Source organism: Embiotoca jacksoni, unplaced genomic scaffold (genome assembly GCF_022577435.1).
Source record: "Embiotoca jacksoni isolate LCO1_2020_lvr unplaced genomic scaffold, fEmbJac1.0.p SCAF_6, whole genome shotgun sequence".
Classification (NCBI taxonomy): domain Eukaryota; kingdom Metazoa; phylum Chordata; class Actinopteri; family Embiotocidae; genus Embiotoca; species Embiotoca jacksoni.
The window spans coordinates 15,515,373-15,539,487 of NW_027185414.1; the positions used below are offsets into that span (position 1 = coordinate 15,515,373).

Genomic DNA, 24,115 nt, shown 5'->3' on the forward strand with positions numbered 1-24,115 from the left:
CTTATTTTTGTTTTGACTTCAGTAAAACATAAATGCTGAATCAGTAACTGCTGCTGTGTTTTCAGAGAGTGCAGAAGATAGTGAGAAGTCTGGTCTGAGGCGCCACCTGTTTGAGTCTTTAACTGTGGAAACCTCACATCAACAGTAGATGGAGCCGGTCACTCGTTTTATTTACCGCCCATTTCACAGGCAAGTAAAGATATCTTAACGTATACTCCTGCAGTAACACAAACCTCCACCAGAGGGACGCATTCCTCAAATTATGGCTAAATGCATTATCATTTCCTTCCTCAACAGTTTCACCCATGAGTTAAAAGCAACAGTAAACAATATTCTGTTATGTAATTCAAGTGCTATCATTTAACATTTGAAAGCAAACCCTTACAATTAAAATGTGTTTTCCTTAAAGCAGAAACTGATGTGATCAAATAGAAAAGCTCCAACTGACTAATTTGAACTGCAGGCTACCAGGATATTGTTAACTAATATTTTAAATATTAGCCCGTTTTCCTACCGACGTTAGAAATATCAGAACATGTATTAAAGCCCCCGTTTTAAAATGACTGTCAATTACTTTTAGGATGAAATCAGTAAATTCCTCTGATTTAAATGTTGTAGTGAAGGAGCCATTTGGAGGCAGGAAAGGCTCTCTGTCGACATGTGACTTTACACAGACTCAAAAGTGAAAACTAAAAACTCTCCAGGATATCTGATTAACTACTGCTGAGCAGAGTTCAATAAAGCGTGGAGCCCAACGGAATAGTTTGGATGCATAAAACACTTCTACTGTGTCCGACTTTAATGTGCTCATGATGAGTAACCCACAATCTAATCCAACAAGATCGCTCATATAAACTACTGTCGTTACAAGATGGATGTTTAATAAGTTGCACACTTCTCATACCACAAGTTTTGATAAAAGTAGAAAACAAGTGTTTGTATTACCAAACTTGTGTGGACACACACACAGCTACACTGGCAACTGTACAAAGCCAGAGCTGAAGTCCATAAACAGCAATGTGTTCTCTTACTTTGCAATCAAAGCTGAAGAGTTCAAGATTCACCAAGACTGAAATCTGAACTCAGTCGGTTGCAAATCAACATATGAACACACATTAAATACAAAAATAAAAAGCCCGCTTATTTTAGTTTAAATCATTTCCTGTACTTCAAACAAATATTTCCACTGACACTTGAGCCAAATATCCTTTTTCTTTATATTCTTAATTATTACTTTCTTTGATTATTTCTTTGAATAATTATGAATGCATTGTGGATACCACGACCCTCATAACACAAGAAATCTCCCATGGCCGTCAGAGAATGTAAGCTGGTGATCAATACTAAAATGATAACGGATCACATTAAAACAGAATCGCTTAGGAGATCACAGTGTGGAGTCGTGTTACTCATTACTTCCTGGTGGTCATGTGATCTCATCAGAAGCTGTCTGGACGCAGCACAAACACGCTGCAAATGTTTCCCCGACGGGGCCTCAGGAAAGTGCACAAGAGCACGGATGGAGCTCCCGGACTCCAGTCCCGTCTGCGACTTCTCAGATGTGTCTGGGAAGCAGCGCGCATGCACACACAGGAGATGAAGATGGATACTGCTGCGCTTCTCTCCAGACATGCGGATTTAAATCGATTTTAAGAATGAATTATTCTCGTTTCGTTTATGAAGGATAGAGTTTAGGATAAATCCACGATGGAGTCGGATGAGAGTAAGATATCAGTGTGGGTGTGCCGGGAGGAAAAGCTGGTCCTCGGCTTGTCAAAGCGCACGACCTGCGCTGATGTAGTCGAAGTGCTTCTGGAAGACCAAAAGCCACCGCACGGCCTTTCCGCGCCACTGTCTTACTGCATCGTGGAGAAGTGGAGAGGCTTCGAGAGGATTTTGCCGAACAAAACAAAGATTTGTCGGCTTTGGGCCGCGTGGGGAGAGGAGCAGCGGAACGTGAAGTTTGTGCTGGTGAGAAACGAGGCGTCTCTGGCGAACCACGGAGCCCGGAGCGCAGAGGCGCGCGTGGTGCTGAGCAAACAGAGCACCTGCGTTACCAAAGGGACCGCGCGGGCTCCCGTGGGCTGCATCTCACCTGAGAAGCAGCGTCGGATTGTCAGGAAAGCTTTCAGAAAGTTGGAGAAGATCAATAAAAAGAGGACGCAAGCGGCGCACAGAGACGCGTCCTGCGCAGAGAAGATGGAAACTTTGGTCCATCTCGTGGTTTCTCAGGATCATACAATCCGCCAGCAGATTCAGAGGATTACAGAGCTGGACGCAGAGATTGAGAGTTGCGAGGCAAAGGTGCATTTCGACAGAATTAAAAGGGATGGGATCAATTATGTGCAAAACACGTATTTGGTGGGTGCTACTCCAGCTTCCGGGCAAGAGGGAGACAAACTGTGTTCACTTGAGACTTTTACCAAGTTTGAAGAGTATGTCCGGCTGTGTGAGGAAGTAGTTGGACAACAAGAGGAGCTGTGGGAGCATGAAGCCCTGATGGACATTGTCAGCGAGCAGATCCAGGAGGAGCTGAACCACCGCTGGATGCAGCGGAGGAAAGAGGAGCTGCAGAGCAAAGACTCGGAGCCCAGCGGGGGCTCGCCGTCCCTCCCCAGCGCCGAGGCAGACACAACATCACAAAACGAGCTGCTTTTGGAGGAAGAGAGGATCAAAACGCAGCTAGATGCGAGTTTATACATCGGTCTCCGCCTCAACGCGGATTTAGAAGCTATTAGGAGCGATTTAGAGCTGACCCAACAGATTTGCGGGGCGAGGGAGAAGGAGATGAGGGATTTGCTGGAGAAAGTGAACACTTTGGACATAGAGGAAGGGAGAGGCAGCGAGCAGAGATGTAGCCACGGGACAGACGATAGGACGGGGATGAGGAGCACTTTGGAGAGGAAAAGCGAGTGGGTGGAGCAAGCCAGGGGTCTGTCCAAAGATCACAGTGTGAACGACGACGACTCAGACACTGGCTTAAGTTCTCTGCACAGTCAGGACTCAGACAGCCTCCCGGTGTGGGAGTCACTGGTTTAGCATTTCATCTGGAAGGTGGTTTATCTGACTGTTTATCATTTTTCAACAACAAAAAAAGATTCACACTTCAACAGCCTCAGGGATCATAAAAACTCTGCGAAAACAAAATCATCACTGTAACATATCCATATGGATGACTGATTTTTTATTTTTTTTGTATCCTTGCATGTCATCATAACCCCATATTTTTATACAACCCTAAACTGGTTTAGGAACTGCAGTTCTATTTTGTGGGCGTAACAAGTGTTAATCTGACATGAAAATAAACACTGTCAGAAGCTTAACTTTCTTTGCCTCTCTTTTCTCTTTGCATTTGAGACACGTCTGCAGGTTTCGAGTCAGAAGATGACACGAAGTGAAATATGTGAAAATCCCTGTGTGGTAAAAGCTATAATACACACCTCCGAGACAGCAGGAGGACGCAGCCAAAACACAAAGTATAAGGTTTTGGGGGAGGAGGGAGGTGAATTCTGCAGGTGGTGAACATCATCATTCCAGTTCTCGCTGCGACCCAAACACCAAGATACACAAAAAACAAAATCATACAGAGTCATAACAATATCCGAAGTCAACACCGAGGCACAAAGCTCAAATCAGATGTCTGCTCTGCATCCTGACGACTCACTGAGCTGAAATGACCTTTCTCTCTCAGATAAATTGTGACATTTTGCACACATACATGAAGAATGTGAATACTTCGTCTCCCAGATGTCTTTTAATCCAAAACTGTTACTTCTGAATCTGAACAATGTTGCAGCTGAACATTGCTATCAAAGTTTTGAGCCAGCAGCACTCATTCTCCACATTTTATCTGCAAACGGCTAAAAACGTAAAAAGAGGCTCTGGCATTTATTTTCCCAAATGAAAACAGATCAGCGTTTCGGCCACTAAATGTCTTTAACGTCTTATGAATCCCTGCAGAGGCTGCCTGCTGTTCACTAAGTACACAGACAACAACAAGCTTTGCTGGAGGGTGGAAACAAAATCTTTAAGAAGTCAAGACCGTTTTTCTATCAGCTTGACGTTGTGGGTTTGGATGGTTTTGGTCAGATCAGTTCTCAACCATTTCACCTTGAGAATACGTTTGATGATAGTGAAGCAATCTGCAGACTATAATTTTGTGAGGTCAAGAAGAAGCTCATCTCTTGTTTTTCTTTCCTCTCATGTTTATCCCCTTCACCCCCCTCATATCTGGTGAACTCTGTCACATCATCTTTGCTCTCTATTTAAAGACCAGTCATGAATACATTTTAAATCTTTTTCCCGCAAGAATCCAGTTTGTAACTTTGGAGCAACATGTGCAACATTAGTTTTGTGGTGCAATCTGCCTTTTTAAGTATTTATAATGCTGGACTGTATGAAATCGATATTATTTGGACCATAACATGTTTGCACTCTTGTAAAAACACATTTTGGAGTCCAGATCAAATATTAAAATAAACAACAGGTGAAAGCTGGAGAAGGTTTGGTTTGTGGGGTCGATGACATACAAGATGGTGTAATCCGTTTAAAAGTGCATATTACATTAACAAGTTGGAAAATAAATAGTTTTATACCATGAATTCATTTTAATTAACTGAAGAGCCCTTTTTGTGATGTTGACATTAAGGAAGCAGAGCTGGATCAGTACAGTGCAGCGCAGTCGTCTGCAGCCACTGAAGAACACATCTGTAGTGAAGACAGTACGACCACACTCTTTACTCACTGTCAGAAGAAGTTTGTTGGTTCCGCACCGGAGAATAAAAAACATCGCAACCTGTATTGAGTTTCCGTCCTTGATGAACTCACCCATGTTTTATAACCGAATACACAGTGATACACAAGACAACACAAAAGTATACATTACTTGCTGTGTCCCCAGAGTAGTGTACCTACTTCATAGGCACATTCAAAACCACAGAATAAAAGATGAACGGAGTGCTTTCTCAGCATATACAATGACTTACCAAACCAGATGTGTGTGAACGTTGGAGGATCATTTGGGGTGAAGTCCCAGTGTACCATGTTACACACTGTTGTAGCTTTTGGCATTTAGCACCACAATGATAGGTTCACATTCATTATTGACAGGGAACTTCTTCTAATCTCTACAGAGAACAATAAACCAGACATTTAGTTTAAAGGCCCTACATTTTTAACAAAACTACAAAACAAAACTTAAAGTCAAACTATTAATAATAGATGAATCTGTTTTATCTGCAAGATGTGTTTTACTTTGTTCTTGGCTCTTTGAAGTGCTCCTCCAAATGTTTTTAAGCAGAGTACAGACTCAAACTGAGCACACAAGCAGCATTTTTTTTTTTAAATGCTGCTGTTGAAATGGAGCCATAAATACACTTTATAAATGGATAAAGTAAGCTGGTAATGTTAGCATATTGAATATCTTCCCAAATGTAACATTAACCCCAAATTTGTCTACACTGCTGCCTCTTCTCCCTGTTCCTCAGGCTTCATAGATATGTGTATTGAAGTGTTAAACTGTAGCTCAAACATCATCCTCTCCTCATATGGTTGAATGCAGGACAGCAGGTTTATGTAAGATAACGCTGAGGTAAAGTTTCAGTCCAGTCGAACAACCATTGGTAAGGAATGGAGCCTTTAGAGAGTTTTTTTTGTTCAAAAGAGAATTTTGTAGCGAAATAAAACTTGACAGCATCAATGTGTAGAGAAGAGCTTTATGTGAGCGCTCCAGGCTGCTTAAAATGATGTTGGGTGTGTACACCAGGTTGTTTTTGTCTCGACAGAGAAGAGAAGTGTGAATGAGGGCGGTTTCTTCTTAAACCAGAGTTTGCCCGGAGATTCTACTGTACCTCTATTTGTGAAGGGACTCTTATTGACTCGTCCTCCTGTTGCCATAACTTGAACTCCATGTTACAACATAATTCTAACTAATTCCTACTGTGAAAATCCTGAGACTAAACAAATGTTTGAAGGGGTGAAAACCCGACAAAATATCTTCACTTTCCAACAATGTCCCGACTGTCAAGGTCTGAGACTGAAATTGGTTCTCACAAAGACAACACAAAGAAATACAAGCCACCTTAAGTGTCTTTGTTCTCTGAATTTAGGGCAACATCATTGTCAAACAAGGGGAAGTACTGTGTTACATGCCGTGTGAATGGCAGCCTTCCTGCCTCTTCACACACAGCAGCAGTCTCCTCCGTGCTCCACTCTTTTCATTTGCCACTTTGTTACACTGAGGAACATAAATTAGCCTGACCTGAAAAAAAAAAAAAAACCTTTATCTCACAGGCGAGGGTGTAATAGTGCATACAGTATTCTCAGATGAAAAGAGGAGCACATTCCTTGTCTTTTGTTTCAGGGGTAAAGTCTGTTAGAGGGTTTTCTTACTTCGCTGAATGGAGCTGCATAATGTCAAGTTTTGATTATGTGGAGTGTCTGCAAGACTCTGGGACTCGTTTGAGAGGAAATTCAGGAATCTGAAGTGTTCTTCTCGAATGCTTTTTGCTGAGCTGGCCTAATTAAACAGACAAAAGACTGTGAAGAATGGCAGTCATAAGTTTGAATGTTTTTCTCTTTGATATGCAGCCGGAGCCACGTGCAGGCTGATTGTCTCATTATCACACAAGTATATCCAATATTCTGTCTTTTATTACAACTTCCTGACATGTGCATAAACATGCACAAATCACAATCCTGCACAAGTTAGCACACCATGTCCGGCTCTGAGAAAGAAAGAGTCACAGTCTTTGTTCCGGGGTCGTCGCCGGGTTCGCAGGTCATATTATCGGAGGTTAAAGTTACTGAAGCATCGCTGCCATCTGACTCTTTCTGCTGGGGGTCATGAAGGTGAACAGTGGGGAAGCAAGGGCCGATAGAGAAAGCACGCTCTGAGCAACAGGACTCAGAGGCTCTTCGTGGCCAGAGCAGAGGGTGTTCTGTGGGACCTGAGCAGCAGGGAACAGAGGTCTCTGCACAGCCACTAAATCATTATGTCACTTTCATCAGTAAAGTCCGTACAGAGCGGTGAGACGTTCTCCATGCATCAACTCTGTCCAAACGGTGAAATGACATCCTGAACAATATCCTCTTCAGCAGGTGGTGTGTTTACATTACAAGCTGACAATTCAATTACAACCAAATTTGCACGACGCTGATTACTACACGTGTTCTAAAAACCTCAAATGATTTCTTGCGCGTGGTACGGGATAAAGGAAACATGGTAAACGGACCCGGGTCACTGGTGAACATAGCCCAACCTGAAACGAAAGAAATGTGACCAGATGAAAAGCTGTGTTTTTTGGAAAAAGAGTGAGAGGAAAGCAGCAGTCACGTTACAGCCTACTGTGTAGGCCACTGAAGTTTGCATATTACATGTCAGGGGTCAGCAGTTAGGTTTCATTTAAAAAGGTAAAACCATAACACAAATGCATGCTTTCTGTCTCACCAAGAGACTTTCTACTATGGATCCATAATCAGCGATCTGTTCCATTTATAGTTGAATGAAAATACTGTTCTTATTTTTGCCTTTTTTTTTTCTTTTTTTTTAAATCAAGCACTTCTTTTGACTGCCACTATTTGTGTTTATATTTTTCTTTACACGGTTATTTTTTTTAGGATTTAAACAAGCCTATTATGTGCATTGTTACATACAAAACATTTCTTTAAAAATGTGCTTAAGTTTTGATGAAAAACTACAAAAGGGGAAACGTAAGCTTTTGTTGGAGGGAGGAAAGGAAGGAGGTGCATGGAGGTGGATTTAACCAACGGGTCGCCATTTTCCTACCACTGCAATATACATGTCAAGTGCTTTTTTTTTTCCTTTGCTCCATCGAGCAAAAGTCAATACTAAAAGGTATACGAGCTGAGACAATATTCAAAAGTTGACATGAAAACGCTGCATACCGCTGATTAGTCAGCAATCAATGCTTTACTATGTGTTCGACACATCCTGCACAAAACCTGATGCTGTTAACGAGCCAATCCACTATAGAAGTTTTTTTATTCACTGGACTTCATTAATATCAACCTTCAAACCACACCCTGGTTAATTGTGTGTTTTTGTGTTGCTGCCTTCAGCCTCCTCTGAAACAAAATGTCTCCTTGCATTGAGGAGGTACAACCTGCAGAGGAAAACGAAATCCAGAAAATTCCCTGGAACCAAAAGGGAGTCGAGTCACGTTAAGTACCAGCAGTGGAAAAGGGCTTAATACGCCTGGTCTGATTCTGTCTGGGGTGTCTTTGTTGTGAGTCTCTCACAACTAAAGTTAAAAATACCAAAAAGAAATCCTGCAAATTACAAATTCAAAGCGAAAACCAGCAAGTTCCCCACGTCTGCTTTCTCTTCCTCTGTGGCACTACAAGACAAACCTGTGTGCTGAAGATAATAATGTGATAATCAATGCAACTAAACCCACTCACATTGATCAATGCTTTTATCTCTGTAGACTAGAGAAGAAAGTCTGCAGAAACTTCCAATTCAACATTATGACAATTTGCTTACTTCACTAATGCCAGAAAATCCGCTACTCACTGACGGGTTGAGATGGAAAAATAATATTTTGTAAAGACCTCTTTGAATTTAGGATCATTTATACTTGTGAGCATTTTCATCTGTTTTAAACTATTCTTATTGTGGTAACTTTTTGTATGAAATGTATTTAGTCAGTGAATAATTGATGGGACTAATGGAAAACAAGCTCAGGCATCACACTGATGAAAGCAAGATGGTAGAACAAAACAGTGTTTAGAAAAAAAGCTACGCAAACTGTTGGAAGCATTTCTCACAGTTTTATGTGAAGCTATTTAAAGCTTTTAAGACGGCCTCGGAGGTTTTAGGCACAGAAAAGCCTCTGATATGGTGAAGCATGTCAACACTACTTTAAACTACATCAAACTGTTGAGTGGAAGAAAAAACACCTTGTCAAATGAATTACATTGAAATGTATTTTTTTTCCTGGTGTCAAAGCAAATTCCTCGCATTCAAGGCAAAAATGACCTTCTGTTAATGGCACAAACCTGCCAGCGCTGTCTAATCCCTGGAATGTGTCACTTTGTGTTCCTGGCTGCCTTTGTTCGGCCTCAGAGAGCGATCTGCCATGAAGTCACTAATGAAGGTATTGACTCGAGAGCCGGGACTTCAATACCAGCGCTGAGGTGTGAGCTGCTCGGAGAGCACTTGGCCTGCTGCTAACAGACTGGGGCCGACAGTGTGCGCTCATTAGACCTCATTGTGCTTGTGGCAGGTGTGTTAATCCTGTAAGGCTGGGTGGTGACCCCCGGGACCTCGCCTGTGGGATACTGTACAGTCTCTTTCCGAGCCACTCAAAGCCTGTCACCTCCTGTAGGAGCAGACGTAGCCTAGATCTGTCAGCAACGGGCTCATTACCCTCCAATAACCTTCTGACTCACGACTAGTGCAGGGACAGAGCATGGAGGACAATCTCATGCTACTCTCTGCTCATAAAACCATAACTCAACCGATCAAACCGTCAAAGAGATCGATGCAAAGTGGTTTTCAAAGAATCAGCTGTTTTTGAAATGAATTGCCTTCGTAAAAATTTAGGAAGATGAATCAGTAAGTTATGATAATTCATCTCACAAGCACACAGGTGTTGTCTCATTTTTCCACAGTAGACACAAACTCTTCCAACAAAGAAGATTACATTGGCCGCGCTGCCCTTTGCAACGCTACTTATTGTAATCATCCAGGCGTTTGCAGGCTGTCGGGGACTCGCCAGAGTCAGATAAGGGGAAGTTGATCATAGATCATCATTATAGATATCTGGCTACTGCAGGTCTGGAATGTTTTCTCCTGGGGCATTAAAAGGGCCGTAATGTTTCGTTGAGTATTGCAATTAAAGTGTCCGGTAACCTCTGACGGCTTAAAGTTGACACCGCTCACATTTTTCCTGCCAAAATGGTGGCATAAATGAAAGGAGTCACGTGATGTCCGGAGCTTTAGAGGACATCGTACCGCAAGACTGGATATTTTCATGGAAAACAAATACGTCACCATTCAACATTTTGCTGGTTGTGTTCAGCATTAAAACATTTGCAACTTGCCAAATAATTAACATTTCATTGTTTTGATTGAAAGAGGAATCCCGTCGGCCTTTCCTCTTCTTTGAAACATTGCTTACGTTACGTATAGCTAAAAATGGAGCAATCACACCGTTTTCAACATTTTTAAATCTCAACTAAAGTGGTGGACTGAAATATCGATTAACCACACGACCAATATAGAAATCACAAGAGCAACGCTACAAGGCTTTAACAAAAAGAACCTATAAAAGGCGTTGAAGTTGGGTTAATAGGAATTCAGCTGGCTTCAGCAGCTACTCACGCTAACTATTGGACGAACTCTTTTCAATCAGCTCTTCTGGCTCTGTGTCTGTCTTCCCTGGTGCTCAGTTGTAATGAAAGTGTTTCTGTGTTTAGTGGAATGATCCACATCTTAACAGTGTTTAACCGCTTCAGGTGGACTGTGGCAAACAGTGCCACACCCATATGTGGGGAGAGGATAGCGCAAAGTATTTTACAACAAGGCATGATGGCGCAGTGGTCTCCTCCAACAACACACCGACTCTCTTTCATGGTGTATAACAGAGGATTTCATGGGTGTGCTGCGCGTATCGGTTACAGAATAACTTGAAGACGTCTGGGTGTTTCTGAATTTCACTCAATTATCTTCCACTATAAAAGTGACTGGATTCTGCTCTGGGCAGAAATCACAAGCTCTTTTCTGTAGAACAATTACCCCCCCCACACCCCCACACCCTACACACGCACACACACCCCTTATCACCTAATGGAAAGTTTGCTTTCACATACAAAGGGACTGGATTGTGTTGCAATACTTTACTGGGTCAGAGCCTTTCACCTCGAAACACACGTACCCTGTACAGTGGCGACTGGAATAAGATCAAAACAGCAAGGATGTGTGTTTCATCCTGAAAGGTACGTTTAAATTAGTAGAAGTTGCAAAACATGCACAAGATTCCAATTGTCAAGATTTTGAAACATTATTTTGATGACAAATGGTGGAGGAAAAAAAAAAATCCATGTTGGAGCATGAAGAATACAGAAACATTAGTCGTAAATCTGCGAATGAAAAACTCCACGCAACATGTAACAAAGCTTTTTTTTAATAGTTTTCTATATGTCATAGCAGGAAGTAGAACAACGGGCAATAATGACGACGGAGTTGCATTCAGGAGATCCACTGGTGAGGTCTCACGGTAAAACTATGATGTTTTTTCAATGATGAGCATCAGTTCAGTTTATAATGATCAGGTTGGTTTTTTTTCTGACAAAAATTGTTCCAATGCTACAAGTGATCAAAAACACTGGTGATGTTTAGGTAGTTGATTGATCTGAGCTCGTTGATGGTCCAGGTACATAAACTAAAGTCGTTCCTTTTCATCACGACACTGTGACAATCAGGCCCAAACTCTTTCTATGTGTGTAAACTAGGTCTGTTTCTTAAATCACTCCGTGTTTACTACTACATGAAATATCTGACTGTCTGCACCGAAAGAATTCCCACAAGGAAATGTTCAAAAAAGGCCAAAATATATTCATGTATCTCAACATCTAGAGTTGATCTTAGCATTTAGCATTCATAGAACCCCAGCGGACAGGATGTGGTATCATGTACACTTACTGCAAAACATGAAACATGTTGTAGCAGCGTTTATGCCCAAAGCAACCCTGTGATGTTTATCCTGCGTTTAGGCAGCGGGGAATTGGGAGTTGATAACGTTCACAAACAGACAACATGGCAGCCCCAGAAAATCTGCTCTGTTTCTGCAGTCAGAAGACAGAAAAATGGCAAAAGACCTCATCCTGGTACATGTGAACCAACACAGGGACCACATGGGGCTCAGGATCATTTTTATTACACAATTCTACACGTTTTGATGAACTGACTTTTTTAACAGCTATTTTACAGCGTACCTTGCTGTCAGAGATAATCCATTGCTTCCTTTCACCGCAAGCACTAATGTCTCGTGACATGGAAGCTGCCTTTTAGAGCTCTCATGAACTTCCTACTTTTCTTGTAGGATAGTTCAACAGGTGTTCAGGTGTATTTTGGTATTTGGAGATGTAAACTTTCCCACTTTCAGCTGCTCATCAGCGTACGTTAATATACAGCACTGAAGACACAACACCTCACGAGACATGTTGCTTTCTCTCTGGTTGAGGCCTTTCCACTGGACGCCTCTCAAGCAAAATACATATTGACCCTTTGGATGCGCAGTGAAACGGAAAGGAAACGCAGTAATCCTCTCTGCACATTAAAAGCTCAGATATCATTCTCATGTTTAAAAACTGTTTTTTGTTCACCCATGTGACACAAACAGAAACCTTAATTGCAGGAAATAATTCCTTGTACTGCAACATGGTTAAAGGGGGGGCTGTGAAATCATTTGGTGAGCAGCAACCTTCCTTTTTTAGAAGATCCACACAAAAAACTAAATCCATGAGACAATCTGGATTTTGAAATATTTACACTTAATTCAAATATACCTCCAATGACGCTTCATTTCACATTCAAGCAGTTAATCTTACATACATACATACCTGCACTATCATCCTCATGCTTAATTGTTTTCATTTCTATATTCTGTACTGAGTGTAAAGGTATCATGTCTGGATTGTTTTACTGTATTTTATAGTTTTTAGGTATCTTGGTGTAAACATTTTTGGAAAGAAATTAAATGAAATGGACTGATTGTAAAGGTATTAAACATATTTCTCACTGTCACATATTTTTACATCATATAATCTCATATGTATTCAAGTTTTAATTTAATTAGATTTTTTTTGTCCCGATCCAGTTTTACATATAACGTGAATAAACAGGGTTTTGCTGCAGATATGTAACTAAATGGGTCCACATGTGTTCATGCAGCATGTGAGTATGTTGAGAGGATACCAGCTCTCTCTCATACAGATGGTAGAAGAGGAGTAATTCTTACTCAGACACGGATGGTTAATGACTGAAGATTTTTTTCTCTACCTTTTTTGAATTTGTGCTCACTGCCTCAGTAAAGTAGTAGAAGAGGCAGCGATTATTATTATGCAGTGATTGGTTGTGCTCCACAGATGGTTTGCCATGAATTACCAGCACACTGATTAGCATTTAGAAACAGCTGACAGGAGCCCACGACAGAGTTCAGTCACACAAAAACCCTCTCCACCTTTAGAGACGAGGGCTGAAAGGCTCTTTAACTGCAGTGGGGGTCACATCTAAAATGTATATTGCATATCTGGGAGGCTGGGTGTCTCTTGTCCCTTATTACTGGGCATAATGAACACATGTGCACTTTCTTAGCCTCTCCTCATAATCATGGAGCCCAGCTGCTCTTGGATGAATTGGATGGGAACATGGGGCTGCCAGTGGGCCCATTAAGAAGACTCAGACTTGTTGATCAGATTTAATTCGGCCAGTCGGTGCCAAGTGTGATTTGGTCTCTGCCAGTTTTTGTCCCAACAGTTTTACAATTTAAATTAATGAGATACCTGCAGGACAGAAATTATATTTTGCTGCTCATTATAATATCAATTTTATCCAAACAGCATATTGCCATGGATTTATTATGACAGTGTTATTCTCATGAACCTGTCAGTGCAATCTGACCAGTTTGATGAAGTTCATTTAGATCAGAAACCAGGTGCTACAACAGAAAAGTTTCAGCAATCCTTAAGTTGTGCTAAGACAGGACACTTATAGGAATATATATATAAATTAACTCCTTTCTTAAAGAAAACAACATCCTGGAGGAGTTTGAGTCTTTAGAGCATATCACAGCACTGAAACAACACTTACTAAAATAATCAGTGACCTCTGACTAAACGCTGATGAAGATATGGTGTCAGTTCTGATCCTGTTGGACCTGAGTGCAGCCCTTTGACACGACGGACCAGGATGTCCTGATCTATCGTCTGGAGGAGTTGTTTGGTCTGTCCGACAGTGTCTTAAACTGGTTCAAAACATATATCAGAGAGAGGAAGTTTTATGTCAGCACCCGAGATCAAGAGTAAAAAAAAACACAATAGCTGCTGTGGGGTTCCACAGGGCAGCTGCCTCGGTCCTTTACTCTTCTCAATTTACGTGCTGCCACTGGGGAACATCATTAGAGAACTCAATGTTTGTTTTCATAGTTATGCAGATGATACACAACTGTACATCGCCGCTGAACCAAATGATAATGCAGCTATGCGCTCCATCACTGGTCTTTTAGCAATAAATAAATGGATGAGCAATAATTTCCTAAAATTAAAGGAGGATAAAACAGAAATCCTCCTCATCGGCCCCAAAACAAAAAGAGAAATCGGAGAAAATGATGTGGAGCAACTAACTCGGTGGGTAAGATCAGAGGTAACTAGTCTGGGTGTAATTTTAGACTCTGATCTAAGTTTCAAGGCTCACATTAACAAATGACCAAAACTTATAAAACACCTAGAAACATAAACATGGTGCGGCCATTCATAAATCAGACAGATGCTGAAAAGTTGATTGATGCCTTCATTTCTAGCTGACTAGACTACTGTGATGCACTTTTTACTGGCCGACCAAAGAAAACAACAGAGCGACTTCAGCTCATCCAAAACTCTGCAGCTGGATTATTAACCAGAACCAAGAAGGGAGAACACATCAGTCCAGTTCTGGCTGCTCTGCACGGTTTACCTGTAAGACACAGGACTGACTTTAAGCTCCTCCTCCTCATACACAGCTCTTAATGGGCTCAGACCGAGTTACATCTCTAACTCTCTGGTGAACTATGAGCCTTCAAAAACACGGAGATCATCCGCTGCTGGTTTATTGGAGGTTCCCAGCAACAGCAGAAAGAAATTCAGCTTTTGTCAGTTCTGCTCTAAAGCTGTGGAACAAACTAGCTGTTAGATATCAGGGAAGCTGCTCAGTTAATACTTTTAAAAGAAAGCTCAAAACACATCTCTTTACATCAGCCTTTAACTAGCTACTCTTGAAGCTCTCTTGCACTTGCGTGCCCTTGAACTACCGCACGCATTTCAAATGGATATTGTTTATTTTATATTTTAACTCTATTTTTGTTTCATTTAATGTGTTCTTATGCATTTTATCTGTTTTATCTAATTTATTTTCTATATTTTTAAATGTTCCTTAATATCTGTTTTTATGTGAAACACTGTATGTAATTTTCTTACTGTCAAGCAATTTGAGCAGCATTTCTTGTATGAAAGGTGCTATACAAATAAAGTTTATTATTATTATCATTATTATATTTGAAAATTAGACATGAAAGTGTTGCCATGATGTAGCCATGTTGGAACGGTAATTATTTGCTTTGATATGTGACTTATCTGAATATAACAGACCAGACACAGCTTAGTGGTTTTATCTGACCTTGAAAGGTCACTTTTACTTTAACACATTGGCTGCACGTCTCTGAAGGTCAAAGTCTGAATATGTGTCATTTTCAAAACTCTTGATTACTGACTGTTCAACAAGTCCTTGTACTCAAAAGATAAACTAGATCATGTGTTTTTGCTTCCAAAAATTACATATTTCCAGTTACTAAAGTTATTCTATTACTTTCAACCAACCAGAATTCAGAATGTTTTGTGTACATTTTTATAAAAAACAAAAAAATTGTGGTTTTGGTGACTGATGAGACTCTTGAATCTACTACTCAAAGAAACACTCACTGACCTGTAATGTACTGGAAAGGATGATGTAAAACGTTTGGAGTAAGTATGTCAATATGATAAACCAAGAATACATTGTAAAAGCTTAAGTCAGTTTTTATTGTCCAACTAAAGTCACACAACAACTGAAAGTACATGTGGATGTGGAAGAAGAGGAAGCTTTGCAGGGGAAAAAAACTTCAAAGTGCAATTTTCTTTCAAAAAGCTCTCCTTCCCCCCCGATCCCAACATCGAGCCTGTGCCAGGTGCTTTCATGCTGTTGGACTGTACTCCAAAGATAGAAAATCAAATCAGAACTAAAAACCTACCGTAGGAGCTACAGAACTACACTTCAGTATGGCTTTCTCCTTTATGGCCACTGAGCAAATAACTGCAGAGATGATGCTGATCAAAGATGCATCTTCAAAGGTCACATGTCCACGCTCTGAAGTTAGGACTCTCTCTCAGCCACCAACACACAGCTGTGGAAACACAACAGCAGCCAGTGTCTCAGTTTTACTGGGCCTATTTTTGTTCTTTGTGGAAAAAGGACTGTCCACGTATCAGAAAATAAAATCACAATAAAACAAAGCGACGTCCATGATTGCTGCTCCAAGAACAAAAGCCAAAGAAATACTGGAAGACTCCTCATTCAGGAAACGCTTACTAAAATAAGGAGTATCTGCCAGATCAATATGTACAGACAGAAAAGTACTTCTGACACACAAGTGCAAACCTCCATACAATATAAGGTGGGGCCTAGTTTGAGGAGTGTTGTCGTGGAAACCAGTCATTATAGGAACCTAAATACTAGAAGGAAGTTCAACTCCAAAAGGTGCTGAAAGAAGAATCTTTAATAAGGAGAAATATCACATTCATTTTGCTTTAGTCTTTTCTTTGTTTGCCTAAAAAAAAAAAAAAAAAAAAAAAAAAAAAAAAAAAAAATGAATGTATGATATATACATGTCTTATATGTGTTTATGTATCCTCTGCAAAAACAGTGCTGGAACTAATAATTATTTTCATCATTGTGTTGCAATCATGTATGAAACTTGTGTTTCTGTGCTTGTCTGGTGTTACAGGCTTTGAACAGAGAGGGGAGGAGGAGAGCTGCAGGAGGAGGGCTGTGTTTTCAAATTATTTTCTTTTCTTTTCTTTCTTTTTTTTTTGCCTTTTTCAGAAAACTGCTGACCCCAGCTTTAATGGATATATAATTCAAGACCGTGATGACAGGTTAAATCTCTTTATGTTTCATAAAATTATCCCACAGCAAGAACTGATTCCAATGCTTGCAATCCTGCCCTTTACTGCAGCAAATTATATCTAATGACTAACAGGGTATTAGTTGAACTTTGATCTGTTAGTGAGAGCTTGATCAATCACTCAATTAAAAGAAGACTACATCAAATGCTTCTGCAGAACGAATGACACAAATGTGGGAACTCATGGTTAAAACAGGAAATAATGAGAAAACTAGAAGCACTTACTGTATGTGGGCAAAAACATTTAGCCCTGACATTTTGCTTTGACTAGTTTTTGATCAGATAAACTATGTGACTCAGTCTCTTTGGTTCGGCTGCCACACAGTTTTCACTGTAATAGAGTTCAGTCATCATCTGATCAACGCTGCCAGAGAAAATCTCTTTGAGGTAAATTTCACCATGAAACCCAAACATCACAAACCCAGCATGTGCCTGGATGAGCCAGAAATCAACGTCTGGGTTTTTTCCCTCCCGACTCGCTCCGCAGGTTTCAATAGGGCTCATGATGACAGTCTTTTTGAGGCTGGACAGAGAGAATGTGCTGTCTACTCTTTTATACTTTCTGTAACTCAAGCTGATTAATTTGATTCTGACCCTGACATATTCATGAAGTATCAAGCCTTTATTTTGAAGGGTGTTGTGCTGCGATACAGTCAATAGACACAAAGCTGCCATTTGTACATTATGTGTCAAATTACTTTTGTTTGTGTCGTTGCCTCTTCTCTGATTTCACAATGTAGTGCTTCTTCTTGTTATTGTTCTTGTTCTTCTTCTTCTTCTTCTTCTTCTTGTTCTTCTTCTTCTTGTTCTTCTTCTTGTTCTTCTTCTTCTTGTTCTTCTTCTTGTTCTTCTTCTTCTTCTTCTTCTTCTTCTTCTTCTTCTTCTTCTTCTTCTTCTTCTCCTCCTCCTTCTTCTCCTCCTCCTTCTTCTTCTTCATCTCAGGGACACAAATTGCTTTTCACAATGTTTTAGTTACTGTCAAGAATAAATAAGAAAACATAATGTCCTTGTGTAACACAAAATAAAACAGAATTTGATACATGTTTTGATATACAGATGTTCAGTGACCCACATCATTGGATATCTAAAACTAAAAGGGACTGGGTGGCAACAGACAAAGCCTTTGGACGACAAGGTGGCAACAAAAATCCTGAAGAATATTCAAGTAAACACAGTTGCTTTTAACATACAGTAAAACTCTTAGATTTGTTTTACTTATGAGGTGTGCATTTCATATCTAATTCAGATGGATTTGTGCAGACGTATAATTTGCAAACACAAAGCAGCTTTGACACCAAAACTGAAAAAAAGTTGTTTTAAACTCCTGTGTGATTCATTGTGTTTGACTGAGTCCTGAAGACTTCCATTGTGAACCTGCAGAACTGCTTTATTATGTTTCTTTGTGTATGTATTTTACTTTAAGGATGATGAACAGCTGAGTGAATTTTCAATGCTATTTTGTTTCTAAATTCTTCTGAAATGACACAGAATCAGCATGTTTTTAATCCTGATTAAGTGATTAAAGTGGTACTTTGGTCATTTATTATGGGGAAACATTCAGTACAAACAGTTTTATTTGATTTCATTACAGAAAAGATTTTTATTTTAGGATTCAGACATGCGGCCTTGCCACACTTTTGTCATTTAATTTCACACATGTCGATCTGCGGTGCACTGACACTCAATCCTACAAAAAGAACAGATGGTTGGAGTGACGTAAAGTATAATGTTGCGTGTTCACATCTCTCTGGTTGAATTAGATTAGATTAGAAGACACCAGAGCCTGACCAGCTGTTAAAAAAGGTTGAGAACAGCCAGAAACACAAAGAGTTACTTTTACAATGTATATTCAAAACAGTCTTATGTTTTTCTTGGCTCCTCCCAAGATCTCTGAGGCAATGAGGTTTGAAATCTCTTTTTCATTATATCATTTGGTATAACTGATGAGTTAGCTGCCCGGTCGATTTGATTATATATTTCCCTCAAAAAAATGGAGACATGTGAAGTGGATTTACAATATGAAGCATCTGCCAGATCAAATGAATGCAGTGTAATGTAACACAATAAGATGGTCACATCTGCTCTATTAGACCACACAAAGTCTCTCTGGCAGACAAGAATACTGGACTTCTGAAGTACACCGGGTCTGAATATGACCAATGTACTGGAGTGACACTGGATCAGCTGTCTGACTCTGTGACTACATGACGACATTATAATATCTGATCCATTTATGTGTAAGAAATCTGCCGTCAGTGTAGATACTCCAAAGGTGCTTTATTAAAGACAAACAAAATGGCTGGACAGGCCTCAGTCCTGACATCCAATGATTCACTTTGTTTTCAGATTTGCTCACTCCCAATGGTTTGCATCACACATTTAAACATATAATGGGAAACGTTTAAATATATATGTGAGATAGAATAGATTGATTTAAAAAGAAAAGAAGATAAAAGAGTTTATCAACATTACTAGAAGCTGCCAATCAAACAAATTCTAAAAGTAAAGGAAGAATGAAGAGAAAGGCTTCCACCTGGTGGACAGATGAGTGTGGTAAAGCAGTGAGAGATGAATGAAGCTCTTAGGATAATGAAAATAATTTGTAATTTTCTGAATTTAATTCAGTATAAGAAAGCTCAAGCAAAGGTTAGGAACGATGATGGCTCTTTTTCTTTGTATCCCAAAGAATTGCAAAGAATTCATCTTGATCATGCTTCACAAGTTATAATCATTGAGGATGTACTCACCTTAGTTAATGCTATAATTCATGTGTTGTTCATGCCTGAGATCATGAATGAAAAATGTTGAACTCATGTTACTTACTTATGAGGTATTAATTCATGAAGTTATACATGAATTCATAATAATTCATATATCCTTACCGTAAAGTGTTAGCAGCAACCCGACGCCTTCAGAGTCACACGCCTCCCCCACCATGGACACAGCAGGACCCACAAAAACACCTTAAACTTCTATGTTTAAGATTAAAAAAATTTAATTCTTCCTGTGCACATAAACGCTATCAGATTATGACAGCATGTTGGTATCCCAAAGCTTTTTTAATGAATTGTAAAATGATTTTCTTAGACATCTAAATCATAAATCAGGTTGTTATTCACACATGTACTTTTGTTGTTTTGGATTCTCTTCTCACTTTCTCTGTGTGTGTGTTTTTGTGTGCAGGAGCAGAGATTTCACACAATCAGTCTTCAGAAACATACCAGACAAACAAACCATGACATTTTTTGATATTCAGGTACGCGCTACACTCACAAACAGATGGATATGTTGAATGGCTATGTGATATAATTCTTCTTTCCTAACCTTAACACACCACCTAAGCTCTATTTTACAGTCTTTGTCTCGTCAGGGGCAGTCACACCTGCTTCCAGGTCACTGCTGGGCCTTCGCAGGTGAGCAGGGGAAATGTAAATCTGGCTTTGCTGTGAGCCAGTGACCAGTTGCTTGTGTGTGTGTGTGTGTGTGTGTGTGTGTGTGTGTGTGTGTGTGTGTGTGTGTGTGTGTGTGTGTGAGTGTGTGTGTGTGTGTGTGTGTGTGTGTGTGTGTGTGAGAGTGCGTGCATGCGTGTGTGTTCTGAAGCTGTAGAAATATCTCTTTCAATGCAGTAAAATGGTTGAAAAGGATTTAAGTAATTCGTGTCCAGTTCGGTTCTGATGTTGATACAATATCATACAATTAGACTATGCTAATAAATAAGAGCATCTTAAAGTTTCAGTTCTGCTTGTTGTAATGAAACCAACAATGCTGTCACATAATAGAGATAGTTGCAACCAGGCGAATTACGATGGGATTATAAAAAGGGGATTATTGTGTCTAGTAATTCGAGGATGTTGCGTTGGAAACTAACAGCACAAAATGATGCTTTAATCCCCCAAGACACCAAAAAGATCATATTACTGACTTTGATAATGTCAAAATAGGTGTGTGATTACTTCTACTCTCTGCTCACTCTATTCAAGTTTTATTTTCAGCCTGACTTTGCAGTATTTCTCTATTTTTGGATTCTTTTATGATCAACCTGAAAACAATTTTGGATCCATTTCCAGTTTCAAGAGAACAAATATTTTGAAGACGATCAGTCGCAGAAGTGAAACTGTGGGTATTTGTTATTTGAGCTGGAAAAACAGCCTTTTATGTAATTATGTCAGATAAAGATCCTTAATGGACAGTTACATCAGACCCTGTTTAGTATCAAAGGTGTATCAAATTAATCATGGCTCATTTTAATCTTTACTTACATTTAAGTTGAGTCTTCAGTCGAATGTATACACATCCTCTTAAATCATGTTTTGGAGCCGGTTATCTAATCAATGCTGACACTTGCTCACCTTGAAGCGTCCCATATCTTGATTGAGGTTAAGTTTCCTGATATATGTATATAAATGTATCACATCTGATTTTTAGCTGCCTCGTTCAGGTGTGTCCTGACTGATGTGGAGAGCTTCTGCCTCTATGAAATCCTCCTGCTCTTTTATGCTGTAAGTACCAGATGTTAAAGCTGCTGTTGATCGTGCTGCTTTGAATTTTATTTCAAGCTTCCCTTCTTGTTGCTCAATTGTTTTGCAATTAAGTTTGATAATGACTCGGTGACTGTGTTTTATATAATACCATCAGTCTATGAAGTAGTCTCCACTTGGACGTGACAGATTAAAGTATAAACATTTCATCTGCGATGAGCAGGTTTGTGTCGACCAGCCGGATCAACCAGCAAGAACGTCTCCAGCAAAAGAAAAGTAAACTCCTCTGAACACCTGTAAGTCAGTCTATGGACACAGTCCTACTTTACTACTTTTTGTCACGTAAGCAGCTTACCAGAATCTTTTCTGTTGAAATAGAGTTCTCTCAAATGGAGATTTGGTATTAAGACTTCATGCAGGTGAGTTTACCAGAGCATTAATAGGAATCCCACTCCAAAGAACACAGTAATTAAACCAAGATCCTGAGTCATGGTTGTTAAAAAAAAAAAAAAAAAAAAAAAAAAAAATCAGTAACAATTTATACCACATTATACCACAGTCGTCGGCGTAGTAGCAGTAGTAGTAGTAGTAGTAGTAGTAGTAGTCGTTGGTGTTGGTGTTGGTGTAGTAGTAGTCGTCGTTGGCGTAGTAGTAGTAGTTGTTGGTGTAGTAGTAGTAGTAGTAGTAGTTGTTGGTGTAGTAGTAGTAGTAGTTGGCGTAGTAGTAGTCATTGCTCAAACACTTAATACTCAGGGTAGGTGGTTGCACTTTTCTTTAATATGAAAAGTATACAGCATTTTACCAAGAGTGTAATTTTGACACACACTCTTTTAGAGTGCTGATCAATTCTTTCAAATCAAGTTGTGTTACAAAAACATTTAGAAACATCTCTGTGGCCGCTAATACGTCCATCAGTGCCAACTACAAGAGCTGATTCATGCAGGTTTAAAGGGTTTTGGAGGTTAGTCATTTGCAAGGATGTAAAAAATGACGCAGTCATGTCCATGGAAACCAGGCTGTTGTGTTCTGCTGAAAAATCTAAATCTGATGTTCATGTATTAGTATCACTTATAATTTCAGAACACATCTGAACACTTTTCTTTTTGTTCGTAGATCGTAAGGGTTTCTGCACCATTCACAGCACAGCCTACTTGAAAAGCTGTCTCTCCACTGGGGTGAATCTGGATGAAAATAATGAGCCGGACAGTGATGCATGTTATTCAAGCTGTCTGGTGGCTGTTGGTCTGTTGTAATCTCAGCCAGTGCAGAGTCCCAGTAAGATCAAGCTCATGGAGTTTGTTTCACGTCATGCTGTTGACGGGATATTTGTCTTTGTTGATCAAAGGTGAAAACCTGATGTCGGATTCTTAGATTTAATTTATTGGTTTATTAAATTCTCCGATATCACTAAAATGTATTAAAATAGATAGTGATTTTTCTTTGTTTAGGGCGACTGCCATTTTGACTTATCTTCCTCAAGAACTGCTGGGAACATCATTGAATGAACACTTTCAGGAAGATGATACTGCTCATTTAGCACAATGTCACAGACAAACTATGCACCTTATTGACATCTTAATTATTACACATATCTACAACATGTGACGACGTCCCAGAGACGATGACCGCTGTCCATTCAGTCTGACCTGCTCTGGTGGCATTACAGTGCTTTGATGCCATTTTTGTAGCAGAATGGATCCAATGGGTGAAAACAGTGCTGTGGACAGTTCATCCATTGTCTGTCCCCTTGTGCTCCTGTCTGCTCTAAGTGCTGCAGATGACAGAGAGGATCAATACAAATTGCTACAAGTTAAAAAAATAAAAGATGTCTCATTCATCACACCGAGAAGCTGCTGGGTCAGTTTTATGAACCCTTGGACCAAAGAGGTGGAGAACATTGTCTCCACCAACACAGCAGTGAAGTAAGTTAAACTCACCTCTCCAGCTTACAATATACAATCATGTTTTATGAGCCTGTTGTGTGAAATCCTTTCTTTATTAGCAGCTTCGAAGGATATATTTTACGCAGTAATATTTTTATTACACATTAGACTGCTACCCAGACATCTTAATATTTTTTTGATCTTATGTGTTAAATATCTTCATTGTGTGGAGATCTGTTGGCCCAGTGTAAAACTAGTGACTCTTTAAGGTTACACTTTATGTGAATGCTCATATCAGCATGCTCTCCTGTCTACAATGACAATACTAGCTAGTTGATGTATAGCAGCTATGTTTACCATGTTGACTTGACTTAGCATGTAAACATTTGCTAATTAACACTGAGTACAGTCGCAGCCTAAGTTTAAGGCTCTTTAGTTTTGCAGGTCTTTGGTCATAAACTAAAGTATTTGACAAAATGGCATTTTGAAAAGTCTGAAGATCAGAGTTTATTAATTCATAATTATTTATTTTATTAACTGAGAACCATGAATGTGAGCAACAAATAGATATTTTAGTCTGGATCAAGCCGGACCAACACACCGATCCAACCAGCAGATTGACATCGCTCATGTCTATAATGTAATTTGATAAAGAAAACCTGCTTTGGCTGTCTGTTGACTGATTAGTGCAGAATAAGACAGACTTGCCACGATGACATTCATGCCTCTTCCTCATTCTTGAACAATTTCTTTGCCAGACCTGCTAGTAGTCATCATCAACTTGCTGCCTCCTCACAGACGATGGCCAGGATTCAAA

At 39.8% G+C, this 24,115-nt stretch overlaps 1 protein-coding gene across 1 annotated transcript; it reads left to right on the plus strand.

Annotated features, from left to right (window-relative positions):
• The first annotated feature begins 1,501 nt into the window (after positions 1-1,501).
• On the plus strand, positions 1,502-3,317 carry rassf10b (Ras association domain family member 10b). The gene has a single exon (XM_069173975.1). The coding sequence runs from the start codon at positions 1,708-1,710 to the stop codon at positions 3,037-3,039; it is 1,332 nt and encodes a 443-aa protein (XP_069030076.1). The 5' UTR covers positions 1,502-1,707; the 3' UTR covers positions 3,040-3,317.
• The last annotated feature ends 20,798 nt before the right edge of the window (positions 3,318-24,115 follow it).